The sequence below is a fragment of the Theropithecus gelada genome, chromosome 1, assembly GCF_003255815.1.
Source record: "Theropithecus gelada isolate Dixy chromosome 1, Tgel_1.0, whole genome shotgun sequence".
Taxonomy (NCBI): domain Eukaryota; kingdom Metazoa; phylum Chordata; class Mammalia; order Primates; family Cercopithecidae; genus Theropithecus; species Theropithecus gelada.
Genome location: NC_037668.1, coordinates 182,602,667 through 182,627,938, shown reverse-complemented (window position 1 = coordinate 182,627,938; position 25,272 = coordinate 182,602,667). Strand labels below are relative to the sequence as shown.

The window sequence follows — 25,272 nt, the reverse complement described above, 5'->3', positions numbered from 1 at the left end:
AAAAGAAATGTGTGTGTGTAAATTACTGTGGGTTCTATTAAGTTGGGGGAAGGGACAAGTGAAGAGGAATAACCCCCCCAAAAAAATGGCACTAAAGCATCTCAGTAGCCATGGGGAGTCCCTACTCAGGAAACTGCCCTTACCCACCTCCCCACCATTCCTTCCATCCACTGTGAGAGCTCAGTACAACAACAGATGAAACCACAAAGAACCAATCGTAACAAAGCAAGTGCAGTGCGAAGGGCAAATTCCACACGGAGAAGTTGTTCAGGCCTTTTTAATGAATATTCATAGCCATATGATTTACTGGGCAAACTGGGATGTTGGGTTTAAACATTCCACAAGGGGTTCAGCAGGGAGTTCTTTATTCACTACATTTAAATGCAAATGATAACAAAATTGCATGACAATACACATTGAAAAGTTGATTTAATGCAGCATAAGAGAAGGATTAGGGAATCAGTAAGAAAGACTTTATTTCAATTCTTTACGGGGGGGTTAAAGTCAGGCCAGACAGAAGCCAAGAATTCAAATGCTATTACAGGAGACAACCTTGTCACCAAACAGGATTTGTTTAATTATTTTTCTCCTCTTGCGAAGAAATAGAAGAAAAAAAGTCCCTATTTTTGTTCATCAAAGATATCTATAACTACCCATTAGTACTCCTGATCAGCAGGAGTTTATCTCACCAAACTGATAATAATTCAGGCAAAAGCCCAGAAATGTAATTTTTTTTTTTTTTTGAGATGGAGTCTCACATTGTTGCCCAGGCTGGAGTATGGTGGCGCAATCTCAGCTTACTGCAATCTCTGCCTCCCAGGTTCAAGTGATTCTCCTGCCTCAGCCTCCTGAGTAGCTGAGACCACAGGTGCACACTCGGCTAATTTTTGTATTTTAGTAGAGACGGGGTTTCACCATGTTGCCCAAGCTGACCTTGAACTCCTGACCTCAGGTAATCCACCCGCCTTGGCCTCCCAAAGTGCTGGGATTATAGGCGTGAGCCACTGTACCCAGTCTTAGAAATGTAATATTATACTTAGTTAGCCTGTGCCATATTGAGGGGGAATGCATATGCTTAGAAATACTGGAAGCATTTCCCAGACCCTTTTTCTGACTGATGAGAAACGCTGGCTGTTGAGGGGCTCCAAGTTGAAAACCACTGATATAGGAACATCTTCTAACACAGACATTCATGGCTTTGAAAAGATAGAGAACTAAATGCTCCATTTCACGGGAAGAATGGCCCATTGTGTCCAGTAGGAGCTCTACTCTGGAGGGAAGCCTTGGAGGCCCCTCATGATATGAGAAAGATGTGAAAGACAATGCTTTACAGGCAATGTCAATGCTAAATTGTCACCCGCTGTTGGTCTAGAGTGGAAGCATTATTATATCTGCTCAAAGATCGGAATTAGACATCTTCCCTTACCAGTCCTGTCTGCAACCCAAATGGTCAAGCAAACAAATGCAAAATGGGGAGGAAAAACATCCTGTCTGTAAATGCAGGTCAGATAGACAGAAAAGAAATTATGTACCAACTAAAAGGATCTCAGGCCAGGCGCAGTAGCTTAAGCCTGTAATCCCAGGACTTTGGAAGGACGAGGTGGGATGATCATTTGGGCCCAGGAGTTCGAGACCAGCCTGGGCAACATGGTGAAACCGCATCTCTACAAAAAATACAAAAATTAGCCAGACTTGGTTGAATGTGCCTGTAGTCCCAACTACTTAGAAGGCTGAGGTGGAAGGCTCACGTGAGCCCAGGAGGTCAAGGCTGCAGTGAGCTGTGATGGCACCACTGCACTCCAGCCTGGGTGACAGAGCAAGACTCTGTCTTAAAAAAAATAATAATGGAAGAAAGGATCTCACCTTCGAGACAATAGGATTCTAGGATTTGCTTCAAAATAATATAGGGCAAGGATCGGGAAGTGGGTAGGGGTATCAGCACATCAAAATGAGGACGGAATTGATAATTATTGCAGCTGGGTGATAAGTACATCAAGTTCATTGTTGTATTGTTCTGTTTATTTTTGCATATGTTTAGAATTTTTCATAAGAAAAAATGGCTTTTTTATTATTTGGTTTTCAAAAAATTCCACTTCAACCAATGTAAATATGACACTATCCACCTCTGTTGGGACAAAGTCATCATTGCAGGGAACAGGGTCATTTAGCCGCTTACATGGGAGCCCTGGGAACAGGGAAGCGTCTGCCACATGGCCAGGAGGGAGGAGCTTGACAAAACTGAGACTTTAAGACATGGACAAGAGTTGATTGGAGCTTTCAACAGAACTCTTTTTAGTTTTATTGTTTTTTGTTTTTTGTAGAGACAAGGTCTCACTCCAAGAGAACTTGTTTTAAAAATAACAGCCCTTTCAGTGAAATATCTAAAAACAAACTTGATAATTCCAGAATTCAGAAACGCTTAGTCTCAGCCCTGCCTGGGAATGTGCAAAGTGTCTTTGCTATTCCAAAGGCAGGATGTTATTCCCAGTGTGTGGTTGACATCTCACACAGCTAAGTATGTGCTCTGACCCCCAAAGTTCTGGAAGTTACCACGTCTTGACAATACACCAGTTAGACTTTTTAATAAATTGGAATAGCTTAGCAGTTACTCCACCAAATGACAAATTTTTCAGAATGTCAGGACATTTTAACATGCAAGTAGCTATAGCTTACCTAACTTGATTCATTTAGGAAAAGAGAGAGAGAGTGCCATAAAGAAAGGGATTACTCGCTATGCTAAGTTCAATGACAGATAAGACAGCACAATCAGGCCACATCAGAATGCAGCATCACAAATTGAATTGAATAGAGGGATGTAGACAATGAAGGTATGTTTAAAGGAGATAAGACAGAATGCTATGAAGACTGGGAATGTAATGACATCCAGATAAAAAGAACTAGAGCTTGTGAAGCCGAAAGAGAAGGGTGCTGGGACAGAGTAGCTGTCTCCACCTATTTGAATGTCTCTCAGTGGAAGATAGATTAAACTTGCTGCATGGATCTCGAGGAAAAGAACTAGGTCCAACACATGGGAGTCTCAGAAGCCCAGTGTCAGCTTGATAGAAGGGACAATCTTGAAAAAAGTGCAATTGTGCCAAATGCTATTTGGCTGCTTTGGAAAATAGTGCATTCTCTGGACCTGAAAGATCTCAAGAAGAGATTGGACAGATACTTGTAAAGATGTTTTAAAAGGGATTTCAGAACTGGAAGACTATCTGCACAATTTTGAAATCTGCTTCAAACAGAGATTCTGTGATTTCTGAAGATGCAAACTTAATTGATAAACCAATGGTTTTTGTTTGGTCTGCTCAAAGTAGAGTAAGTAGTTTACAAAGCTTCACTTCACTAGGTGCCATGTGCCCAAAACTTTTTTCAAACTGCGGCTGAATAAAAAAGAAACTCAACTGCTCTGTCATTCCTTTTTTTTTTTTTTTTCTTTTTGAGACAGAGTCTTGCTCTGTCACCTAGGCTAGAGTGCAGTAGTGAGATCTCAGCTCACTGCAACCTCCACTTCCTGGGTTCAAGCGATTCTCCTGCCTCAGCCCCCTGAGTAGCTGGGATTACAGGCGTGTGTTGCCAGGCCTGGCTAACTTTTGTATTTTTAGTACAGATGGGGTTTCACCATGTTGGTCAGGTTGGTCTCGAACTCCTGACCTAGTGATCCACCAGCCTCAGCCTCCCAAAGTGCTGGAATCATAGGTGTGAGCCTCCGCACCTGGCTTGATCTGCCACTCTTAAACCTACTTTTGCCTCACTGAAAAATCGTTCCTGCATGTCCCATGCACCTGCCTGAAGTGTCCAGTGGACACTTGACTCCGTATTTTTCACTCCTGCCAAGTTGCACACTTCACAGCTCCCAAACGTGACTTGCAGTTCCCACTGTGGATATCTGGGAAGAAGCATGAGCTTTTCTATCTTGAGGCAAGAATTATCTTGATTTTGAAGTCCCTAAGTCACTGGCACCTCGTGTTTGCTATCTGTCCTGTTTTTTCAGTCCTGTCTTGCTTGAATCTCTGTTTTCCTGTATTTTCTGGTTCCTAAATGCTTGCCTTTTTTTCTGATCATCTATTTTGCCTAGATGTTGAGATTTTGAATATTCCTAACAGTTTAATCATTCATTCATTTGCTAAATATTTAAAGTGTCTCCATGTTCCTAGAACACGGTGCTAGGCACCCTAGGAGATACAAAAAAACCCACATGACCTTGCCTAGAGCTTATATCTGATAGATAATATGAGGCATGGACAGAAATAGCTACAACCCTCAGCACAATGTGCTAAGTGCTATAAGAGAGGTACAAACCAAGTGCTATCAATGTTCGGAGGGAAGTGAGGTGCTGCAGAAAAACTAGATATGACTGCCCGAGCACCATGTAAAAGCCTGATGCAATTGGAGTGCTAATTTTCTAATCCTCAAATATAAGGTATATAAGGTATTAAATTTAAAGAAGGAGGCAGCTATGAAACAAGAAAAGGATAAATGTGTTCTGAGAAAATATACCTAATGTTCAACAGCAGATAAATGTCCAAAGTTAGCCAGAGTGTGGTGAATCAAATATGTCCACTGTAAACCGAACACCAGAAAATCATCCCCACCATGAACATGGCCATTTACGCAGTCAGCCAGAAAAATTACAATTATGAAATTGAAAGTACATTTGCTGCTTAAATGAGTCTTTTTAGAGATTTAGTTTAGACTGAAAATTGTTCGTCAAACAGTTCCTCTGGGTAATGGACTTCAACAGCACTTCCTATTTTAAGAACATTTTAGATATTTCCATTCCAACACCCAGAGGTAGGTTATACCAGGGGTTGGCAAGCTTTCTGTAAATGTCCAGAGAGTAAATACTTTTGATTTTGCAGTCCATAAAGTTTCTGTCACAACCACTCACCTCTGTTGTTTCAGTGTAAAAACATCCAGAGAGAATACATACGTGAAATGAGAGTGGCTATGTGCCAAAAAGACTTTATGAATACTAAAATTTTATTTTATGAAATTTATATGTGTCACAAAATATTATTGTGATTTTACATTTTTTTTCAGCCACTTAAAAATGTAAAAAGCCATCCTTAGCTTGCAGGCCTTACAAAATCAGGTAGCTGGCCACATATGGCCTGCAGGCCATAGTTTGTCAACCTTGAGTTATATCAATCACGCTATTTTACAAATGAGAACGATAAGCCTCCAGGAGACTAAGTATATTCCCAGATCAACAGCCATTCAGTTTATTAATTTCCATATAAACAGAAAAAATGGAGTGGTAGGAAAAACTGGGGCCTTTACCCATTTTTTGTCAACATTGTTAACAGCAAGAGAACCTGATACATTATCTATAAATTTTGATTCCCTGGGGTATAACAAGTAAATAATTTTTAAATGGTGCTTAGCAAGATTGGTTCATGGAAAATGAAGCAATTATGGCTTGAATTTATATGTATAATATTTATTGTCTTAATTTTAATTTAACATGAACGACAGGTCTCTTTTTTTTAAAAAAAAAAGTCTTCTTTTAAAGATCTTGTAGTTCATGTGATGAGCTATGCACTGCTAAATATTTGCTAAATATCTGCACATAAATATTTGAAAAGGAATATGAATAGTCATGGATGTAGTTTCATCTCAGTGCTCCATGGAGGAAGTATTCCACCTCTCTGTGGGCACTAAGATGAAGGGTTGGAAAAATGTTGAAGAATAAAGCATTGGCTGGGCACAGTGGCTCACACCTATAATCCTAGCACTTTGGGAGGCTGAGACAGGAGGATCACTTTAGCCCAGGAATTTGAGGCCAGATGGGGCAACATAGTGAGACCTTGTCTCTAAAAATAAAAAATAATAATAAATTAAATTTAAATTTAAAAAATAAATAAAGCATCAGAAAATCCAACCCCTTACCATTGTGTCACTTTATTGAGTCTTTTAAATGGTAAATAATTTCAATAGTCATGGAGAATGATATATTTTTGTTTTTGTTTTCTTAAGACAGAGTCTCTCTCTGTCACCCAGGCTGGAGCACAGTGGCATGATCATGACTCACTGCAACCTCAACCTCATGGGCGCAAGCCATCTTCCCACCTCAACCTCCAGAGTAGCTAGGACTACAGATGCACACCACCACACTTGGCTAATTTTTAAATTTGCTGTAGAGATGGGATCTCCCTATGCTGCCCAGGCTGGTCTTGAACCCTTGGCCTCAAGGGATCCTCCCACCTCAGCCTCCCAAAGTGCTGAGATTACAGGTGTGAGCCACTGTGCCCAGCCAGAACCATAGTTTTATAAGAACAGAAATACACTTGATCAAGACCTCCAGGATTAGAGCTAAAAACAAGTGTCAAAAGACAGGATCTCCACAGTGCTTACTTTTCAGACAATTAAGCCTGTGGAGAAGAAAGCAGGCACATATCCAAATCCCACAAAATCATGGAAGATAAAACTAGGGTGAACCGAGTTCACCAAATCTGAGAATACTTGAGCAACAGGGGCATTCCAGTGAAGCACAGTAAAATCTAGATCCTAGGCAAGAACAAATCAGGGGAGTGACTTTTTTGCTTATTTGTTGTTATTTTGGTGGGTTGTACAGCAATATAATTTCTCACTTGTGTATTTCATCGACAGATATACTTTATGCAATGTATAATGGTTCCATTTCAGAAAATAATAAAATCGTGGCCGGGCATGGTGGCACACCCCTGTAATCTCAGCACTTTGGGAGGCTGAGGCAGGCGGATCACCTGAGGTCAGGAGTTCAAGACCAGTTTGGGCAACACGGTGAAATCCTGTGTCTATAAAAATAATACAAAAAAAAAAAAAATTTAGCCGAGCATGATGGCGGACGCCTGTAGTCCCAGCTACTCTGGAGGCTGAGGCATGAGAATCACTTTAACCTGGGAGGCGGAGATTGCAGTCAGCTGAGACAGCACCACTGCACTCCAGCCTGGGCAGCAGAATGAGACTCCATCTCAAAAAATAAAAATAAAAAATAAGTAAATAAATAAAATCATGAAAAGAAAGAAAAAGAAAAAATCCTCTTCATTTCAAAGAGTGATACAGAAATAATAACTTTAAAATGTTTAGATAAAATCACAATGGCAGCTCCCTACTGAACTGCTAACAAAGGGAACATTGACATTTGGGATGCAGGTCCAACATCTGCCATGTACTCCTTTGTCCATCACCTTTTGAGGCCTGCTAAAAAAAATGCTGGATCAGATCTGAACCCTTGGCACTGTCCCCCTCCCAACCTGTTTTCTGGCTCTCTCATCTCCTGTCCTTCCCTCCCTTGCCCACCTGCACTCTAGCAAGTTCCCTGGAAATTCCTTAATGTGCCATGCTGTTGAGGCTTCCACACATATCCCGCTCTCTTCCCAGAATGTCATTCTCTCTCTCTCTCTTTTTTTTAATTTCCTTTTTTTTTTTTTTTTTTTAAGAGATGAAGTCTCGCTTTGTTGCCCAGGCTGGTCCTGAACTTCTGGGCTCAAGTGATCCCCCTACCTCAGCCTCCCAAGTAGCTGGGACTACAGGCACATGCCACCACACCCAGCTAATTTTTTAAATTTTTGTAGAGATGGGGTCTCATTATAAAGCCCAGGCTGGTCTCCAAATCCTGGGCTCAAGCAATCCTCCCACCTTGGCCTCCCAAAGTGCTGGGATTACAGGTATGAGCCACCACGCCCAGCCAAGAATGCCTTTTTCTATTCTGTCCACTCAGCAGCTTTAACTTTCAAGCTCAAACTCTCACTAACACCTGCTCTAATGGCCCATCTACCATGTCCAGCATGGTAATTTCCTCCATGCTCCTACTTTACCTCATTCTCACCTCTTTTGTAACACTTTTCACTTCAATTGCTTTGTTTAGTTTGTTATCTCTGCTAGAGATCATCAATAGCCATAGAGCCCTCCTGACTCTACTCTTCCTGCCAGTAAGTCTACCATAGACTTGAGATGAGGAATCTAACATGTCACTCATTACTCACTCAAAAAACATTTTTTTTTTTAGATGGAGTCTCGTTCTGTCACCCAGACTAGAGTGCAGTGGCGTGATCTAGGCTCAGTGCAACCTCCACCTCCTATCGTCCCACCTCAGCCTCCTGAGTAGCTAGGATTACAGGCATGCACCACCACGCCTGGCAAATTTTTTGGAATTTTTAGTAGAGACAGGGTTTCCCCATGTTGCAGGCTGGTATGAAACTCCTGACCTCAAGTGACGTGGCCACTTCAGCCTCCCAAAGTGCTGGGATTACAGGCATAAGCCACCACACCTGGCCTCAAGAAACGTTTAATGAGCACTCACTGTGTGGCAGGCACTGTCCTAGGAGCCTGAGATACATTAATGAGCAGAGTAAACAAAGATCTCTGCTCTTGAGGAGCTCTAGCTGGGGAGACAGGCATTGAATAATAAGCATAAGAAAACAAGAAATAACATCCTTAGTTTAAATGTGATAAGCACAACGGAGAAAAGATATAAGTAGAGCAGAATAAGAGGGACTGGGAGTGTGTGAGGTGCGATTTTAAATTATATGATCAGGGGAGTAGGATCTGCCAAGTGGACGATGAGGAGAAGGTTACATTTGAGCAGAGAATTGGAGGAGGGGAGCGAATGAGACATGGGCTATATGGGGAAGGGCATTCCAGGCAGAGGAAACATTCAGCACAAAGACTCTAAGGCCAAAGGAAGGACGTTCCGTGAGGTTAGCTAAGAATGAAGTGGAAGTGATGTATTAGGGTGGAGGTGGGGGCAGGGTGGCTGATCATGGAGGCCTGTAGGCCATGATGATGACTTTGACTTTGATTGAGTGAGATATGGAGCTATGGAGGATTTGGAGCAAAGGAGCAACATGATCTGACTTAGATTTGGCTTACATTTTGAAAGGATCACCCTGGGATTTTTTTGTTTATTTGTTTACTGAGACGGAGTCTCACTCTGTGGCCCAGGCTGGAGTGCAGTGGTGCAATTTTGGCTCACTGCAACCTCCGCCTCCCAGGTTCAAGCGATTCTTCTGCCTCAGCCTCCCAAGTAGCTGGGACTACAGGCACGTGCCACCGTGCCTGGCTAATTTTTTGTATTTTTAGTAGAGATGAGGTTTCACCTTGTTAGCCAAGATGATCTCGATCTTGTGACCTCATGATCCACCTGCCTCGGCCTCCCAAAGTGCTGGGATTACAGGTGTGAGCCACCATGTCTGGCCGAAAGGATCACTCTGATTATTTGTTAAGAATTGAGTGTTGCAACCAAGAGTGGAAGCAGAGAGACCAGTTAAGAGGCTATTGCAATAATTCAAATGAAAGATAACAGTGGCTTGCACCAGGGATGTAGATGGAGAGAGGTGGTTGGTCTTAGTTATATTTTGAAGATAAAGAGATTCCAAAACATTTGGACATAAATAATGTGTACAAAACAGGGAATAATTAAGCATTAGTGCAAGGTTTTTGGCCTAAGAAACTGGAACAAGAATAAAACTATAAGCATTTAGTCTTATCTAGGGAATATGCTTTACTGTCTCTTCTACTGCCTGGTAAATATTAAATGAGGTCAATATGTTGCAGCATGTCTACTCATGTGGAGGCAATTTGATGTAGGAGAAAAAACAGAAAAAGACTGCTATTTAGCTGCCATCACTTCCAGGGGTTAGCCTCAGAGTCTTGCTCCCTTGCTACTTCCTCCTCTTAACCTCTTATTGCCACGATCAAAAGAATTTTCCTGGCTGGCTCACTTGTATAATGCTAAAGAGAATTATGCATTAAATTTAATAAAAAATAGCTTAATGGCAGTATGGTTTAAATAAGCTCAAATAAAGTGGCTTCATGATCAGGATGATAATGGGGAAGATGATGATGCGGGTAGTGGTTATAATATTTGCCTTTGCTGCAGAGTTTACAAATCATGGAGACACTGGAAGATGTAAAAAGAGGAAGGAGCCAATACCAGGAGGATGGCCTTGGTCATACCATGTAAGCCACTGAAAGATCTTTTTAAGCTAAAAGACTTCTGAGGCTAGCTGCCAAACTATCCAAAAAAAGCAAATGTGTTCCATGCAATTGAGTGCTTATAATTGGAAGATCTCTGGAAGTGGAAAACTTCCCTCCTTGTAAACTGATGCTGCATTGACATATATTGAGATATGGAACATATCCATAAATAAAGTTATGTAATTCTCTATAAAATGAACTCCTATATCTCAGGTCTTAGTCTATAACATTGAATCCTAAAGAATTATTTTAAATGCCTTTGTTTAACTAAAATTTTGTGTATTGAATATGCTTAAAATTTTTTTTTTTTTGAAACGGCGTATTGCTCAATCGCCCAGGCTGGAGTGCAGTGGCGCAATCTCGGCTCACTACAAGCTCCGCCTCCCGGGTTCCCGCCGTTCTCCTGCCTCAGCCTCGCGAATAGCTGGGACTACAGGCGCCCGCCACTACGCCCGGCTAGTATTTTGTGTATTTTTAGTAGAGACGGGGTTTCACCGTGTTAGCCAGGATGGTCTTGATCTCCTGACCTTCTGATCCACCCGTCTTGGCCTCCCAAAGTGCTGGGATTACAGGCGTGAGCCACCACACCCGGCTAAAAAAAATTTTTTAAGACAAGATCTTGCTCTGTTGCCCAGGATGGAGTGCAGTGCTGTGATAATGGCTCACTACAACTTTGAACTCCTAGGCGCAAGCAATTCTCCTGCTTTAGACTTCAAAGCACTGGGATTATAGGCATGTGCTACCACACCCTGCCTGAAAAAATATTTTTGCATTCCTTTGTGTAGTTAGGATCTTTTTGAGCAATTCAGGATGATCCAAAAACCAAGCGTGAACAAGAACTGTGCTAGAAAGTGTATTTTACAGCATCATTAAACATTAACTAAACAACCACCATATTCAGGACACTGTACTGGTGACCAAGAAGACAATTATATAGAAAAATTAAGACTTGAAGTTTTTCAAAGAAACACTTTCAAAACTGGATTTTCATTCTCTCTTCCAGTCATGCATGGATTACTTTTAAACTATTGCCTATCGATAGAAAAATAACAAAATAAATATATTATCTGTCTACTTTTTCATTTGCCTCTTGTGTCTGTGGATATCTTTGAAACAGAGGGGTTCAAACTTGAATGTTGGCAGGTTATGCTTTTTAGTTTGCCTTCACACTTTAGGCTGTTCATTTGACTTAATCTAAAATTGGAAGTTTATATAGAAATGTTTCTCTGGCACCCATAACATTTCAAAGGATGTTCCTACTAAGCAATAATTCAAATGATTTGAGAAATAATTGAATTATCTTAATTCTGATAGTTCTAAGCAGAAAGGCTTAGAAGTATAGAATAGGAACAAGTAAAACAAAAAGAGAAGAGAAACTGAAATAAATATTTCAAGACTCTTAGAACATCAGCTCTGTTCTTCATTAGACCATATTGCTTAGTTTGGAATACATTCTAGACAGAAGATTTGCCTCTCATGGTTAGGTTGTTTTCACATGAGGTTCAGTTAGTCAGTGCAGCAGAAAAAAGTAAACTGAGTCAACAGTTTGTGTGAACACAAATGTCTACATTTTCTTTTTCAGCCCATTATTCTTGTGTCATGAGCAGACACTGCTCCTGCTAGTGAAACCACCTTGAGTGATCCATGAGTTACCACTTGTGTACCTTCAACTTACCAACAAATTAGGTAGGATTCCCAAGCATCTACCTCTTTTTTTTTTTTTTTTTTTTTTTGAGAAGGTGTCTTGCTCTATTGCCCAGGCTGGAGTGCAGTGGTGAGATCTTGGTTCACTACAACTTCCACCTCCCGGATTCAAGCAATTCTCCTGCCTCAGCCTCCCAAGTAGCTGGGATTACAGGTGCCTGCCACCACCCCTGGCTAATTTTTGTATTTTTAGTAGAGACGGGGTTTCATCATGTTGACCAGGTTGGTCTTAAACTCCTAACCTCAGGATCGGTCCCTCTCAACCTCCTAAAGTGCTGGGATTACAGGCAGGAGCCGCTGCGCCTGGCTACTTTTTTTTTTTTCCTTTGAGACAGGGTCTCACTCTGTTGCCCAGGCTGGAGTGCAGTGGTGTCATCATGACTCACTGCAGCCTTGACCTCCTTGGTCTGACGATCCTTCCATGTCAGCCTCCCATTGCTCAAGCGATCCTTCCACCTCAGCCTCCCATGCAGCTAGGACTACGGGCACGTGCCACCATGCCCAGCTAATTTTTATATTTTTAGTAGAGATGGGGTTTCACCATGTTGCCCAGGCTGGTCTCAAACTGCTGGGCTCAAGTGATCCCAAAGTATTGAGATTATAGGCATCAACCACATGCCCAACCCCAAGCATCTACTTAAGCATAATGTCACAGCCATCATCAGAGTGGTGGGCAAGTCAAAAGTGGTTTTGTGAACTACTATCAGTTATTTCTAATTTTACAGCCTCAACATTAAAAAGAGTCAAATTTAGGATATTGATTATCTTCCATTTTATGTATTTTTTTAAAAAAGCAGAAAACATTTCTTTTTGCATTTTATTTCCATACTGTTAATAAATTTTATATCTTTCTTGCATGAATAAATTTTAATAATCTAATTGGAATCTACTGGGAACTTTCATTATAAGACTCAGACATCCCAGGTCACAAAGAAACTTTGCATTTAGGTATTCTGTCACATCAGTGCTTGGTTAGAACACATATTACCAAAATTTTCAAGTAAGAAGTACGAACCTTTACTTTCCCCACCAACCCCTAAACCTGCTTCTCCTCCAGCATTTTCTATTCATCCACCTTGGATAGAAACCTGCAAATTACCCTGGACTACTTCACCATCACACACTCATCACATCACGAAATGAAGATCTCTCTCTCTCTCTCTCTTTTTTTTTTTTTTTTTTTGAGATGTAGTCTCGCTCTGTCACTCAGGCTGGAGTGCAGTGGTGCGATCTCAGCTCACTGCAACCTCTCCCTCCCGGGTTCAAGCGATTCTCCTGTCTCAGTCTCCCAAGTAGCTAGTACTACAAGCACATGCCACCACGCCCGGCTAATTTTTTGTATTTTTAGTAGAGACGGGGTTTCACTGTGTTAGCCAGGATGGTCTCGATCTCCTCTCCTCGTGATCTGCCTGCCTCAGCCTCTCAAAGTGCTGCGGTTACAGGCGTGAGCCACCGCACCCGGCCAAATGAAGATCTCTTTTACCTGCTAAATAATGTTCATATACACATTCTCCATCCCAGAAACCACCAGCCTGGGCCAGGTGACCATCTTCTTTGGGTTGAATCCTGTATTGCTGAAACACATGCCTAACTGGTCACCACATTCTTGCCCTTCACCAATCTATATTAAACATTTAATTAAATCATAATTTAAAGATATGGCTATGTTACCCCTTTACTTTAAAAACAATGCAATGTCTTCTCATTGTCATTGGGATAAAGTCTAAAATCTTTAAAATGACTTAGGAGCCTTCGTAATTGTTCAGACATTCAACTACCCCTCTCTAGTCTCACCTCTCACTCCCCTTCTCCTTGAGCCATCCTGAACTTTTCCTTGTTCTATTATTCTATGTCTCTGTCTCTTTACCCTAGCCTTTGTAGATGGCTGATTCCTCTGCCTGGAACAAGATTCTATACATTCATTTAAAAAATTCATTCAACAACTATTATGGAGATCCTACTACATGCTAGGTACTAGGAAATATATCAGTGATGACACCAGGCATTGTTTCTGTCTTCAAAAAGCTTAAGGTCTACCATGGGAAACAGCCATAAAACACATGAGATGAAAGTTATGGCCTGGAAAACATAAGGTGATGTGGGAACAAATGTCAGGGTAGCCAGACTTAATTTAGGAGTCAGTGGAGGTTCCCTGAGAAACTATCGTTGAAGCTAAAATCCGAAGAATGAATAGGTGTTAGCTGAGGTAACAGAAGAGTGGGAAGAAAGGAGGAAGTTGGAGGAGTTATGGAAAGCCCATTCTAATGACAAAGTTAAATGAAAAATACAAGAGTATTAAGAAAAGAAAGACCTTTTGGGTTAGACACAGATATCTTTGTTGGATATATTTTGTTGGAGGTCTGTGTTGCCAAGGAAAAAAATTTGTAAGGTTGTCATGACCCTTTGTTGACAGCTAAGTTCAAATGGCTTCTTCTTTCATAGGTGCTATTGCAATTATAAGGAAATAAAAAAGAAGCGTCATGAGTGAGAGAGTCTAGATATCAAGAAAGAGGTTCTATACTGATTTTTGCTGATGAATTCGACCCAATGACTTACACACGTACCTCTGCCTTATCAATCGTAAAAGTGGATACTATTATTCAGTTTACCTTGCAGGGTAGGATCAAATTAGATAGTGGTACAAAGGAAAAGAGTACCACATGTGCTTAATAACTTTTATAATATAAGAATTTTGATCACATTCAACAGCTTCTTGATTTATAGCAGTTCTATATATTTATTAGTAGCAACTCGAATTCATTTTCTTATGGTTTCTAGCTGTAGCAGTAGGGGCTGCATCTCCAATTCTGCAACAAGTAGAAGGCCCTCTTCATTACCCTTTAAGAAGAACAAAATTGGATTACGTCTCTTCAAATGATCCAGCTCAAAGCAAAAAAAAAAAAAAAAAAAAAAAAAAAATTTGAAATAGAAAAACTGGAAAATCCTTTTATTTTACAATTATTAAAAAGCAGGATACAGCTGGATGCAGTGGCTCACATCTATAACCCCAGTTACTTGAGAAGCTGATGTGGGAGGATTGCTTGAGGTCAGGAGTTGGAGACCAGCCTCAGCAAAAGAGCAAGACCCTGTCTCTAAAAGAATTTTTTTTCATTAGCCACCAGGGTGTGCCCATGGTGCCTGTAGTCCTAACTGCACAGGAGGCTGAGGTGAAAGGTCCGCTTGAGCCCAGAAAGAGAACTGAATTTGGTCATTTCTGGCTGTCACAGCCAACATACCCTCCTCTTTTTTGGTCATATTCTCCTGGATGCTGGTGGAGGGACCATTGCTGTGGAGGAAGGCGGTGGCCGTGAGCATGCACCCAGCCTAAGCATGCAATTCTACTATGCCACAGGCTCGGGTACATGGAGAATGATTATAGTAGATCTTGTACCATTTGAGTTATCAGTATTGTGGATCTTTTTGAAGAAATATGACTTTTCAAAGAAATATTAATTTTCAAAAATAGCGGCTGCCATAAGATTCCAATTCCAATTGTTCTCACTGAAGCTTATTTCAGAAAGCTCTCCCTGGTATTAACCACCTGACCTGAATGACTGACTCCTTGCCACCTGGTCATCCCTCTCTGTCAGGCATTAGACCTCTGACTGGCTTAAAGGGAGGAAAGATGTTAGACTTTGGTAATTTGGGAGACGTTATCAGAGCGCGGTAAAAAGAAAATAGTTTTTGGAGTCAGGTAGACCTGGATTTAATCCGCAGTTAGCAGAAACAGGAGTTTGAGACTGCAGGAAGCCGTGTGACCCTGCTGCTGCTCTCCAGCCTGGGCAACGGAGCAAGACCCTATATCTACAAATTAAAACAGAAAAAATACAAAAAATAGCTAGAAATATTTCTGCTGTGATGAAATTCCCCAATTCCTCTGTTTTTTTTTTTAGTAGCCAAATTAATCTGAGCTATATTTTCTTACTTTTCTATTTAAACTTTCTCTCTGACTTCCCAGTGGTAGATTTATTGACAAATATAGCTATAAATATAAAGAAAGCCACATTAAATTATAATCTCTACATACTTAAAAACTAAGCAGTTACATTTTTTAAAACTTCCACATTATCTTCTTATGTAATGAGGCAGACCCATGAGATATGACATCATTCATTTATGGGTTTACTTTGCCAAAAACTTTTACTCATCCTGAAAGCATTTTAGTTACAGTTGAGTATACAAGTGTCAAATATCTCTCACAAATATTATTTTTTCCTGTATGTTTCTATAGCTTCAAATAGGAGAAATAATATCAGCTTCCCTTTCAGAGTAAAAGAAAATTTCATTCTAAAAAATTTTACAAATATTGAGAATTGTACAAGTGCTACTTTACAAAAATGAAGAGTGAGTCTTTAGTTTTGAATGCCACTTCTCTTTTTGTTTATAGTCTTTCTCTTTTTCCTTTGGTAAGAAATTGAATTTCAAGATACAGGAGCTCTATTTAAAATGTCTAATTTCAAAGTCCTATTTGTATCTGTTTTTTAAAACAATGTATTACAAATTTCAGTCACCTTAAAGAAAGTTTGAAAAAAATTTTTAAAGACAGAATCTGGCTGTATTACCTAGAATAAAGTGCAGTGTGCTATCTCGGCATACTGTGACCTCTGCCTCCCAGGCTCCCACCTCAGCCATCCTCCCACTTCAGCCTCTAGAGTAGCTGGGACTACAGGCATGCACCACCATACCTGGCTAATTTTTATATTTTTTGTAGAGATGGGGCTTCACCAGGTTGTCCAGTCTGGTCTCAAACTCCTGAGCTCATGTGATATGCCCATCTTTGCCTCCCAAAGTGCTGGGATTGTAGGAGTGAGCCACCACGCCTGGCCAAAAGTTTGATAATTTAGTTGTATTAATTATTTCTGTGTTGTCAGAGAGAAAATTTTAAAAGCCATTTGAAAGGAGGAAATAGTTCATAAATAACTGGTTTCTTTAGAGATAAGACAAAGATCTTAAGGAAATGCATATATAGGAATCTCGCTTAGTTGATGGTCAACTTAATTCTGTTAGTTTACGGTTCATGAAAATAGAGTGTTCATGGAATTCTGCAGTCAGAAGATGAGTGGGCACTTCCTGCAGCCTTTGTTGCAGTATGAAGGCCTTTGCAAGAGGAATCGGGAACATGAGGCTGAAGTCTCAGTGCCACCTATTCTCCATGTGTGTTCATGAGAAAGTCACTTGGCTTCCGTCAGTTTCTTATTTGTAAAATAGAGGTAATAATGTATTTCTTATAAGGTTGTTAATAGGAATAAGTAACTTAACGTAGATGAAAAGGTTTTGTTAACCAGAACTGCTGTACAAAAATAAATTATAAAATTTATCCAGAGCTCAAAGATTCACATAAGAGATTCTACCAAAAATAGTTTAATGTGTATTCGTGTTCTTATTCTTGCCTCATTTTTACTTGTTTATGTGCTAAATTCTTCATTAGGTAATAAGCTCCTTAAAGCCACAGTGAGTGAACATATCATATCCCTTTTTTGTGTTGCTCTCTGAATTATACTTTAATGGACATGCAAAGGACTTTGTTGACATTCTGCCCTGGTCCTCAGTTCTTACACTAAGTAAATAATCGCTACTGCCAAAAGTCTCCTTTTCACCTTTCTGTATCTAAACTCTTCCACTGCAACTCAGGCCTATTTCCACATAGTCTATCCTTGAAGCTCATGGAGAATTGGCAGGTCAGTGTTTGCTTAACAAAAGCCTTTATTACTGTTAACAAAGAATCTTCAGTTGCAGGACAGAATTTTTGGTTCTCAATCCAAATCTGTTTCTCTTGTAATCTAAAATAAGTGGGATTTCATAGCTCCAGGAAGAAAGGAGTAGTACCCACTGGGTCACCAAAGATTCTTAGAGTCACAGAGTTTCATCCCCAGCCCAGCAGCTCTTCCCTACTCCTCCTTTCTCTTGGTTCCAAAGGAAAACCCATCATTGCCTGGTCAAGGGAGAGGAGTAAAGTGCATCAACATAAATTGCCAGAGGACATATGGACAGACAGGAAAAGAAGGAAAGGGATGAAGACACCAGCATCAAAGGGCACTGGGCACTGACATTCCTTAGAAGACTGATGCTCTTGTCTACCCTGATGCTTGAACAGAAGTCCTTATTTAACAGGCAAGTTGGCATTGGTTCTTAATAAAAGACTTTTAAAAGCTGAACGAATGGTGAAGAAGGGATGGCTGTTTCTCAGCCTCCCTCCTTCTATGGTGTAGATATGCCTACCCGATTTGCCCTCTGCTCAAAGTAGTTCTATATTCTTTACATGAGGTTTTTAACAAGCGATCCCAGTTCAGCGCACCTTTTAAGTTTAAAGATGAATATTTTTAGCCTAAACCACCTCGCCCTGTCTTTACTGCTGTAATGTGGTTTTCATTAAACCTCCCTAGGAGGGCTCGCGCAATCCTCAAGCTCCGGATAAACACGTGTGCCCGCATCCAGCTCCGGCGCGCCCTGCATTTCAGCACCGCCGCCTCTGGAGAGCGCCTCGCTGGCGGGCCAGGTCAGGGCCTCCCACCCGCTCTCTCATCCATCCCAGCCCACTCACTCTTCCCTACTCCTCGCTTCTCTCAGTTTCAAGAAAAAGCACACCCAACTTCTAACTTCTCAATTCGTGCTTCTAAAGTGACCTCCGCGTCCCTCTTTCCGTTTCTAAACGCTCATGCCCCGCTCCTTTGAGTCCTACTAGCAGCTGCGAAGCCGCGTGGTTTCCCACCAGTGGCGCGAGACCTCCAACAGGCATCCATCGATCACCTTTCCCCTGCCGCTCCTGGACCCCGAACCAGCCAGCCAGATGCCCCCGCTCGCTCTCTCTGGCTCCACACCCCAAAGCTTCTAAGAAACAAACGCGCGATGATGAGTCCCCTTCCCCCAACACGCACACGCATATACTCACACACACTCATTCGCACATTCATACACACACTAGACGCCTCAAACCTTCCGCGTGCCATGGCCACCCTGGGCAGAGCCTCAGCCAACTTGGGCCCCGATCCTTCGGCTCCGGCTCCCGCAGGGCCTCCCGCAGCCGCCACCCGGCCCCCTCCCTGTCCTAGGCAGCCGGTTCCTGAGGCCGAACCTAGGCGGAAAAGGGCCCCCTCCCTATTCGCTCAGCCTCCACCTCGCGCGCGCAATACACGGCCCACAATTCCCAAACACTCGTCCCTGGGCCGCCCAGAACCACCAGCCAAATCTGAAATTAATCTTGAAGCCCCAGCCCCTGTCACTGGTGTGTTGGGCGCGAGTGTGTTTGTGAATCCGAGGCACATACATTATTTAACTCCTTCGAGATTTCGGCCCATCCTAAACAAACAGCACGTTATCTCCAGCCTCCTCCTCCCCCTACTCGGCGCCCCAACCTCTGCCCCCATCCCGGTCCTCGCCAGCCTGGTAGCCGAACCACCGCACCGCCGCACTCCAGTTCTGGTATTTCGAACCCCTGCCCAGCCCCAAATGACACTTGTCTCTAGTCCTCTCCCATCCCCCACCTTTGGCCCCCTGCAAGCCGGGTCTGGCCCCAGCAAGTGACGCCTCGGAAACGCAGTCTGCCTCTCCTCCCCCGAGTCCAAAATAAAGGGGCCGACCTCCACCAGCTGGATCAGCTGGCGCACCCCTCCGAATGGGGCACACGCCTTCCCGTTCGATCGCCCTGGAAAACACAGGTGCCTGGGAAAGGAGAGGAGGGGAAGCGGCTTCCAGAGGTGGGCGGGAGGACTCACCAAACATCTGAATGTGCCCTTTGGTGATGGGATTGAAGCTGCCGCAGGCGAGCAAGATAACGTGGGTCTTGGTGGTCTCGGTCATGGTGCAAGTGGGTCCCTCGCGGTGGTCTAGGGGTTGCCTCTCTTTTTGTGTCTCGTTGTGTCTGCAGAGGGAGAAAGGAAGGCGAGGCTCCGGCGGTGGATGCTGTGGACTCCAAGGAGCCGCTCCAGACGCAAACCGCGTCACTCTCCGCCTCCCCTTAACGCTTGCAGCTCCGGCAAGCTCCGAGGCTGCTTTTGTATTGCTCTGCTCTCTTCTCTCCTCGGTCCCTCTCTTTTCGTTCTAGCTTCCTTGCCGTCTCTCGTCCTGGTGCCCCACCCCATCCTTTCTATCGCCCCTAGCACTCTTCACTTCATCACTCTCTTCCTTAGAGTTTATCCAGAAGGCAAGACGTGGTACCCAAGCTCGGAACCAAGAGCTCACAGCATGGTGTGGGCTCTTTCTGCCTCTTGCCTCATCTTGATTCAGTTTTCCTCCTCAGTCTAACATTTTTCTGTCTCCCCACTTTCTCTAACATCTCCAAGTTAAAAAATGTTTCATCTTAAGATATTTTTTTCTCTCTTCCTCAAAATTTTAAGTGAGAAATGACCATTGTTTATTTCAGTAGCATTCATTTCTGCCTTTCCTTTTTCCCTTATCTGATGATTCCAAACTGTTAAGTTGAGTCCAAATCTTGATCTGTTGCCGCAGAGAGATAGGGGTGATCTCAACCCTTCCTCTGTTATACTGATCCTTTTTGTGGGTGAAGCAATGCTATCCATTTGAGAGAACATGAAGGCGGCAGAGTTACTAAAACTGTATTAGAAAATTATGGGGATCCGCCGGGTGCGGTGGCTCATGCCTGTAATCTTAGCACTTTGGGAGGCCGAGGCGGGTGGATCACGAGGTCAGGAGTTCGAGACCAGCCTGGCCAGCATAGTGAAACCTTGTCTCTACTAAAAAACAAATACAAAAACTAGCCAGGCATGATGGCGTGTGCCTGTAATCCCAGTTACTCAGGAGGCTGAGGCAGGAGAATTGCTTGAACCCAGGAGGCAGAGGTTGTGGTGAGCTGCGATCACGCCACTGCACTCCAGCCTGGGTGACAGAGCGAGGATCCATCTTGAAAAAAAAAAAGAAAATGATGGGGATCCTCCATAAGCTACCAAAGTTGAGACAAAGACTTACCATTTAACAAATGTTTCTTGAGGACTCACTGTGTGTCAAGTATTGCTATAAACCCTGCTGGTGAAGCAAAGTCACTGTCTTCATTTTACTGGAGGAAGACAGACAATAAATATTAGATGGCAATTGTGCAATGCACAGTAAGTGAATGCAATTTACTCTCTGAGAGAGCAGAGAGTGAGTGGAGAAGAGGGGATGAATCAAGTAGTCTGAGAAGGCCTCTCTGGGGAGGTGACATTTCAGTGAGACTTGAGCAGCAAGAGTAGTTGCTAGCCCACATATTCAGGGACAGGGAAGGGCTTACTGTGCTCATAGAAATGAAAGGCCAGTGTGGCTAGAAAATATGGGCAAGGGGAAAAATGATAGAAGACTGAGCAGCAGGTGATCAGGGCCAGATCAAATGGGGCTTGTAGGCTAGGGCAAGAGTTAGACACTTTTCTAAGTGGACTAATAACAAAAGGAAGCCACTGAAGCTTTTAAGCAGAGGAATAATATGTAATTTACATTTTTATAAGATCTCTCTGGTTGCTGGGTGGAAAGGGAGGCCAAATGGGAAGACAAGGAAAGCATTTAGGAAAATCTGCTCACCTAGGCAAGTGGAGTTGTCCTGAGACTAGGGTTTATAGAGACGGGAGCAATGAGAAGTAAATGGTCTCAGGATACGTTTTATAGATTTTGAAATTTGGCTTAAACAATATGTAGACTGAAATTGAGAATAGTAGAGGAAGACAGATGTTCTATGCTTATGCAACAGAAAGAACCAATAATTCTTTGCAGATGAACTGAATATAGAGGATAATTCTTTTTTTTTTTTTTTTTTTTTTTTTTCAGGATCTCACTCTGTCGTCCAGGCTGGAATGCAGTGGCATGATCTCAGCTCACCACAGCCTCGACTTCCTGGACTCAAGCAATCCTCCCACTTCAGCCTCCCAAGTAGCTGGGACTACAGGTGTTTGCCACCATGCCCAGCTAATTTTTCATGTTTTTTGTAGAGACGGGGTTTCACTATATTGCCCAGGTTGGTCTTGAACTCCTGACCTCAAGCAATCCACCCACAGTAGCCTCCCAAAGTGTTGAAATTAAAGGCGTGAGCCACTGACCCAGCCAGAGTCAATAATTCTTAACTTAGAGATTGACAAGTACAAATATGTACCTATCCTGGGCTTCCAGTTTCTTGGATAAATTTCCATGCCATATTAATGAGTTGGTCACTGTTTTTTTTCTTATCCAAGAGCATGTAGTAGGTGTGGAATAAATATTTGTTAAATTGTGATGAATAGCAAATCAACCCTAATATGCATAAAATTTCTAGTTTAAATAGAAGACTCCTAAGAACTGATGTATATTCATAATGGGGTTTGTATCTTCCCTAATATAATATGCAGATTAGTGGTGTAAAAAGAGCAAAAGCTTGTAAAGGGAGGCTGACTCGGGTACGAAACTCTGACACTCACTAGCTAGGCAATTGACATAATTATAGTTAAGCGATAAATATTTACTGAGTGTCAGCCATGCACCAAGCACTGATTTAGGGGCTGTGAACAAAACAGAGTCCCTGCTTTAATACAGCTCACATTCCAGAGGAAATCAACAGACTGTAAACAAATGAATAAACATAATGGTAAAAAGTACCATAAAGAAAAATAAAGCAGAATGCGAAGAAAAGAGAAAGAAAGAAAATCCTCTTTTATTGCAGTGGTCAAAGATGGCCTCTCTGATAAGACAGTACTTGAACAGGGACCTAAATGAAGTGAAGGCATGTGTCACTTGAATATCTAGGGAAGAATATACCAGGCAGGACTGCCAGTATAAAGGGTCAGAAGACTAAGAGTGCTTGGGGGTGTTTGACAAGCACACCAAGGTGACTGGAGAAAACAAAGAATGTGGAAAGCACTCAAAGACAGGTCCAAAAAGTAGGACAGATCATACAGGGCCTTGCAGGTCTTGATTAAGGCTCTGGTTTTTTCACTGAGAAGGGATGGGAAGCCATTCAAGGGTTTTGAGTGGAGAAGTGACATGAGCTGACTCAACGTTTGAAAAGTGTGTTTGGCAGGAGATATACATTTGGAGTCTTCAGTATAGTTTATATTTAAAGTCATGGGACTAGATGAGGTTACCTAGGGAGAAACAGAGTGAAAAGGAGGTCCTCAGGTTCAACCCTAGGGCACACCAAATTAATAATAGTAGTTAACATTCATTGGGTGTTACTGGAAGCCCAAGCACTATAAAATGTTTACAGATGTTAACTCATTTAACACTCACAATAACTCTGTGAGTTTGTATGATTTTATTCTATCTTAGAGATAAGCCTACAGGCGCACAGGGAAATTAACTAACTGGTCTGGGTTCAGACTGCTAGCATGTATGGAACCAGATTCAAACCCTGACAGTTTTGATTGAAGGCTCTACTCTTGACACCTGGCTACTCTCTCATCTTGTTTCACTGCTATGTTATACTAGCCACATTTGTAAAATGAGGATAACAATACCCACCAAGCTGCAGAGATGTGAAGATTAGAGGTAATGTATGTAGAACACCTAGCATATAGTAGATGATCAATAAATGAAAGTTTATAACTGAGAGAATAGGACTTCTCAGCAGAGATTGGAGAACAGACTAAGAGATACCTTACCATGTGCTAAGGTCTGAATGCTTGCTTCCCCCAAAATTCATATGTTGAAACCTAATCCCCTATGTCATGGTCTTAAGAGGTAGGGTGATATGGTTTGGATCTGTGTCCTCACCCAAATCTCATGTTGAATGTAATCCCACATTGGAGGTGGTGCCTAGTAGGAGGTGATTGGGTCATGGTTTAACACCATCTCCCATGGAGCTGTTGTCTTGATAGTGAGTTGTTATGATATCTAGTCGTTTAAAAGTGTGTAGCACCTCCCTCCACCCACTCCTCATGCTCCAGCCATGTAAGACCTGCCTGCTTCCCCCTTGCCTTCCACCATGAGTAAAAGCTTCCTGAGGCCTCCCTAGAAGCCGCTATGCGTTCTGTACAAGCTGCAGAACCATAAGCCAGTCAAATCTCTTTTCTTTATAAATTACCTAGTCTCAGATATTTCTTTAGAGCAGAGCAAGAACATACTCATGCATAGAGCCTTTGAGAAGGACTAGATCATGAGCTGGAAGCCCTCATAAATGGGATTAAAAGAGGCTCAAGGGAGCTCATTTGTTCTTTTTACCATGTGATGACACATCTGTCAACCAGGCACCAAGCCCTCACCACACACCGAATCTGCTGATGCCTTAATCTTGGACTTCCCAGGCTCCAGTAAGGAATAATTTCTGTTGAATATAGCTGTTCCTAAAGCTAGATCTATCCATTAGACTTCCCAATTAAATAAATCAATAAATTCCTTATTTGGCTTAGTTCCAGTTGACATAATAAAGGCTTAGCAATAAATGACTTGCCCAAAGCCATACAATAAGCAAACTCTAATTTCAATAGAGTTATTGTTATTTGCTTCTGAAATAGTCCTAAGTAATACAAGAAAGTTACAACATCTAGAAGTGCACAGTTACCAATCTTGAGCCACTTCAACTCCAGCAATAGAGTGAATATGGGTATGAAAACTGAGACTAGCAAGTCTAATTGGTGCAAATTTTTCTTATGCTTCCATTTTCACTGAAATTAGTTTAGTTATTACTAGGAGGTGTACTTTACGGGTTTGCTATACGGATCAAATAAAACCATGTGTGGGCCGGGCATGGTGGCTCACGCCTGTAATCCTAACACTTTGGGAGGCTGAGGTGGGAGGATCACTTGAGACCAGGTGTTCGAGACCAGCCTGGCCAACATGGTGAAACTCTGTTTCTATTACAAATACAAAACTTATCCGGGCATGGAGGCACATGACTGTAGTCCCAGCTATTCGGGAGGCTGAGGCACAAGAATCACTTGAACCTGGGAGACAGAGGTTGCAGTGAGCTGAGATCATGCCACTGCACTCCACCCTGGGCAACAACGAGACTCTGTATCAATAAAATGAAATGAAATAAAATAAAATAAAATAAACCATGTGTGAGTAAAGAGCTTTGTTAAAAAAGCATATCACCAACTTTAGGTTAAACTTCACAGTTGCTAAATACAAACACCAATTGTTTTTAAGTGTTCAGTTGTTTCTACTGATGCATTTGTCAAGAATGTTTCTGGAAGTTGCAATCTTAGAGAGTAATGGCTTTGGGGATATTCCAATAGTCTAAATATCAACCAATGAAAACAAATTGCCAAAAACATACCAATAATGAGTTTGTTTTCAGTAAAACCTGGTTTATACGATGTAAGAATATCAAGTCTTGCACAATAGATGCACCTTAATATATATAGTGATTTATTCTCAGGGATGCTTATTTTAACTTAGGTAATATTTTTTCCAATATTTCAACTTTCTGACAGCTGGAAATTACTTTAGGCTATAAAGAAGGAAGTAGAGTCATTCTCCCACTGCCTAAACCTTCCAGTTCACTCGAGCCAGTTCAGTTTTCCAATAGCTCAAGGCAGACAGACCAAACCAGAACTTTCCATGCCATAAATACCTGTTATGAAGGGGCAGGCTTAAGTGTCTATTGGATCTGAGAGAGATGTGCATATGTGAAGTCTAACAAAGTGGGTATATATGCTCATGGGCATGTAAGCTCACCTGTTTCCCTATTTACCTAGACAAGATTGATTATAC

The 25,272-nt window shown here is 42.0% G+C and overlaps 1 protein-coding gene across 1 annotated transcript in view; it reads right to left on the bottom strand.

The window, feature by feature from the left end:
• NMNAT2 (nicotinamide nucleotide adenylyltransferase 2) overlaps positions 1-20,041 on the bottom strand; it is a 176,654-nt gene extending 156,613 nt beyond the window's left edge. The window contains exon 1 of the mRNA XM_025359456.1: positions 19,380-20,041. Coding sequence (XP_025215241.1) covers positions 19,380-19,464 — 85 coding nt within the window. The 5' untranslated portion in view covers positions 19,465-20,041. The remainder of the gene's footprint in view (positions 1-19,379) is intronic.
• Positions 20,042-25,272: the final 5,231 nt, after the last annotated feature.